The sequence below is a fragment of the Borostomias antarcticus genome (genome assembly GCF_949987555.1).
Source record: "Borostomias antarcticus genome assembly, chromosome: 16".
NCBI lineage: Eukaryota > Metazoa > Chordata > Actinopteri > Stomiiformes > Stomiidae > Borostomias > Borostomias antarcticus.
The window spans coordinates 22,498,925-22,503,924 of NC_140249.1; the positions used below are offsets into that span (position 1 = coordinate 22,498,925).

The 5,000-nt window shown below is 44.2% G+C and overlaps 1 protein-coding gene across 1 annotated transcript in view; it reads left to right on the forward strand.

Moving 5' to 3' along the window:
• Nucleotides 1–5,000, forward strand: part of ppm1h (protein phosphatase, Mg2+/Mn2+ dependent, 1H) — a gene marked incomplete at both ends in the record, with an annotated part of 23,122 nt that overhangs the window by 3,876 nt on the left and 14,246 nt on the right. Inside the window, 2 exons of the mRNA XM_084450867.1 lie at nt 246–411; nt 1,920–2,276. Of these exons, the coding sequence (XP_084306993.1) occupies nt 246–411; nt 1,920–2,276 (523 nt within the window). The remainder of the gene's footprint in view (nt 1–245; nt 412–1,919; nt 2,277–5,000) is intronic.

A 5,000-nucleotide genomic window follows, 5' to 3' on the forward strand; every position in this document is an offset into this window, starting at 1 on the left:
GATTGATTCCTTTTGAACTGATTGAACTTTAGCCACAACCTTTCTTCCTCTCATCTCCGCCCCCTTTTTTCAGATGGACGGGAGAGATCTCATGGGAACAATATTTTTAATTGTTATTTTCTTAGACTACATAGAGATGATAATTAAACACACACACACACACACTGTACATATAATGATTAATGCGTGAAACCTATCACAACAACTGGACAGTCTATTTAACATGGTGTCCTTTGTTGCTCCAGGGTGATCAATGCAGGGAAAAGCACTCTGAACGAGGACCAGGCCTGCTGTCAGGTGGTTCTGGTCCAGAGGAGGTCGGACGGCTGCTCCAGCCCCAACCGGACCCCTACGACTCAGAGGAGGTCATCTCTGCCCAACGGAGAGGGACTGGGGCTCAGGGAGAATGCTGTGAGTACCCGCCCCCCCCCCCCCCACACACACACACACACACACACACACACAGTCCAGGAGCCCTTTCCTACACTGTTACAGAGACATTTATAATGCAGTATTGTGCCCCCAGCGATAGCACTGATCAATAACTATGGTATTTTAGACATTGTGTGTGTGTGTTTGTTGGTGTGTGTGTTGGTGTGCACTCTGTTATTCCATCTCATCAATAGCGCATTGTGTTGCTTCTGGGTATGAAATGCGCTATACAAATAAAGCTTTGATTGATTGATTGATCAATAACACATTTGATTCAGCCCTGCGACTCATGTCCTCAGTCACCTCAGCCAGTGGAAGTGTGCATGATGCATTAATAGTGCCGAGCTGGCACAGATCAGCAAGAAGCTCTTCAGAACCAGACTTGTTATCTTCTGCAGATGTTCCATCATACCTCCTGAGTCTCCAGGGAACCCACATCAACACACACTCTGACTCAATACAATGATCTAGCTAGTGTCAAGTGTATGATATACACTATATGGACTAATGTATTGGGATACCTATGTACATATTACACCTACAGGAGCTTTTATGACATCCCATTCTAAATTCATAGGCCCGGATTCATAGTTACTGGCCTGACTGCATTGTGCCAACTGTAAAGTTTGGTGGAGGAGGGATAGTGGTCTGGGGTTGTTTTTCTGGGGTTGCCCTAGGCCCCTTAGTTCCTGTGACGGGAAATGTTAATGCTTCAGCTTACCAAGACATTTTGGACAATTCTATGCTTCAAACCTTCCGGGAACAGTTGGCCCTGTTCCAACATGACTGTGCCCCAGTGCACAAAGCAAGGTCCATAAAGGCATGGTTGGGTGAGGTTGGTGTGGAAGAACTTGACTGGCCCGCACAGAGCCCTGACCTCGACCCCATCCGACATCTTTGGGATGAATTAGAACGGAGATTGCGAACTAGGATCTCTCGCCCAACATCAGTGTCTGACCTTACAAAGGCTCTTCTGGATGAATGGGCAAAAATTCCCACAGACACACTCCCAAAATCTTGTACAAAGTCTTCCCAGAAGAGTGGAAGCTGTTATAGCAGCAAAGTGGGGACCTAGGCCTACTCCATAATGCCTATGAATTTAGAATGGGATGTCATAACAGCTCCTGTAGGTATAATATGTAGGTGTCCCAATACTTTTGTCCATATAGTGTATTTTGGGGTTTTCTTGACAGGCTCATGTTTTAGACTTCTAGACAGTAGCTTTCGTGTGTGTGTGTGTGTGTGTGTGTCTGACCTGAGAAATTGCAATCCCCTTTTCAATAACAATGTTTTATTGTGCATCCAAATTATATTATATTATACATAGTATATTATAGTGTGTGTGTGTGTGTGTGTGTGTGACCTGAGAAATTGCAATCCCCTTTTTCAATAACAATCTTTTATTGTGCATCCAAATTAAGCATGTTATTATTATATTATACATAGTATATTATAGTATATTAAATTGTGTGTGTGTGTGTTTCCAGGACTCTGAGGGGTTGTCGTTCCACTACTGGGCATTGTTCGACGGTCACGCGGGGTCCGGGGCGGCGGTGGTGGCGTCTCGTCTCCTCCAGCACCACATCGTAGAGCACCTACAGGAAGTGGTGGACATCCTGCGCAACCCCGCCGCCCTGCCCCCCACCTGCCAGGGGGAGGCGCCCACCAACCATCACCTCACCCCCACCTCCCACCGCGCGCTCACCAGGGCCGCCTCTCTGAGGGGCGCGGCCGGGGCCCCTCCCGGGTCCCCCGGCACCCCGCCCACACGCTTCTTCACAGAGAAGAAGGTGCAGCGCGAGAGCATGGTCATAGGAGCCATCGAGAACGCCTTCAAGGAAATGGTATGTGTGTAATCATTTGGGCGCTCTTAAAACACTAAATCAAATCAAATTAAAGGGTATTTATATGGCACATTTCATACACCAAGGATGCACAATGCACGTGGCTTTACAGAAAGAAAAGTGGAGAGGATGTACATGCTTATATGACCCCTAATTTTTCCAGAGAGAAGCAAAAACACAGTTTCAGTATAGGAGGAATGTAAAACCTCTTCCCTGTTCTCTCAACAAGAGGATTGAGCAAGCTCCCGGAAAATGAAGCTATGTTAACTATAGTAACATTTTACAGAGCACTATGCATAGAAAAAATACTACATTATAAGAAACGTAACACTGTAAAAAATAGAGGAGTAGATAAATAATTACAAACATGTTACCTAAGTATTTGGGGAGGGGGAGACAGGGACCTCTACAGGGATCAGGGGGATATCAGTGGGACCTCTTCTCTTCGAGTCATGGTGCCCTGCAGGAAACAGGGTGACGTCTACAGGGTGACGTCTACAGGACCTGGTTAGAATACAAGACAGAGAGACTCTAGGGAGGAGAGAGGCAGACAGGGTTAGTAGTATGCAGTCACATTTAACAACACACACCATATTATGTACACAATGCACCACTAAGATGAAGGTGAAGAAGCTCATCATAGCGTCAACCCGGGAAACGGTCCTGCTTCAGCATCTATCTATTAAAATGTCCATGCTTCATAGTGGTACTGTACATGCTAACCATGATACAGTAGTTATTTGTGGAGTCAGTGGATATTGATTTTAGGGATGCATGATATGCATTTTTCCAGCTGATACGGATAACCGATATTTACCTGCTTCTCATAGCTGATAACCGATATGATAACGAATATAATTTCGCATGTTTTTGTATTTTAAAAATAATTTGATAACTTGTAGTTCATGCACACCTGATGGTAAGAACGCCTAAGATGCAGTGAGCCAAGATGGATGATTTAATATTACATCGTTCTGATCTAACCAAATTTAACTGGCATCACTTTTGTTAACACAAGAAAAAAGAACACTTCTGACTCTTCAACTGTTCATTTATTTTCTCTAGTGAAGTACAGCACTACCAGAACAAGTGGAAACAAAATCTGTTATAAAGCACAAAGCTTTCTATAGCCAAGAGTGAATCTGGCCTCCTGTTATGAGAACAAAATAACGTAATAATACAAAATAAAATAATAATAATAATCTAAGAGTAAAAAAGGTGTCAAAGATAGTGATGTTAAAGCAACACTGGCTTCATATTATCGGCTCTATCAGCTAAAATTTCATATCGCCGATATACATAATAATATAATTATCGGCGCCGATAATATCGTGCATCCCTATTTGATGTGACTATGCTCACTACTGTATTAATGGTTTGAGCCAGTTTTCTGCAGCTGGCCACTGGAAATTAGAGTAGAGAGCTAAATCCACTTTCCTCCCTTATTCCATTAAACAACTGGGTGTGTGTTTGTCACGGACATTTGCTTATATATTTAGACCTGGGTGTATACAGTGTGTATATATAGCCCAAATATTCCCAGGATGATCTGCTTGGACCCTGGTTTTAATTGGACCGAGTGGTTCTGGCTGAGTGCTCTGCTCCTCCAGCAGCTCTGAGAGAGGAGTGGGCGTCGGAGCAGCTGGGTGCCGTCGATAAGAAGCCCGTCATCGGCATGCACCCCTGTCTCCCCGTGTCTAATCCATTATCCGTGACCGTTCCTCCTCAAATCAGCAGCATATGGCGCAGTACCGGTCAGTCGGTCAGATGGACAGACAATCAGATACACCGACAACCAGCCAGTCAGTAAGCAAGACTCCTAGTAGTCAGACAGACGGTCAGTAAGTCAGTTCATCGTTCATTTAGCGAGGCCGCAAACCAGTCAGCCAAGAACCAGCCAGTCAGGTCAGTAAGCAAGACTCCTAGTAGTCAGACAGACGGACGGTCAGTCAGTTCATCGTTCATTTAGCGAGGCCTCAAACCAGTCAGCCAGAAAGCAGCAGTGGACCGCAGCAGGAACGCTGTGCTCTCCCGTCTTATCCTCAGGTCATTAACGCTCGCCATCTGGTTCTGCTGTCCGTGGATGTGTAACGACTGAGGGCTTGATTTACTAAAATCCCAAATAAAGCATGCTAAATGTGTGTTAATTCGAACAGATTGCCTGTGTTGTTAATTTGTTTATTCCAGGTGATCAACAAAGAGTAAAACATATATCATTATATCATATTTAAATTAGTTTCGCCATGTTTTAAATTAGATTTAAACTATTGGAGAGCTTGAACAAAGCCAGTTACCAGTTAAGTCCATAAATATTTGGACATTGGCACAATTTTCATCATGTTGGCTCTGTAGACCACCACAATACATTTGAGATAAAACACTGAAACGTGCTTTAAGTGCAGACTTTCAGCTTTAATTTGAGGGTATTCACATTCTAATCAGGTGAACGGTGTACTACCCCCCCCTTTTAAGGGACCACAAGTAATTGGACAAACTAGCATAACCATAAATCAAATCGTCACTTTTAATGTTTGGTTGCAAATCCTTTGCAGTCATTGTCAGTCTGAAGTCTGGAACCTATCGGCATCACCAGACGCCGGGTTTGGTCCCTGGTGTTGCTCTACCAGGCCTCTACTGCAGCGGTCTTCACTTCCTGCTTGTTCTTTGGCCGGTTTCACTTCAGTTTTGTCTTCAGAAAGTGAAATACATGCTCAATTGGATTAA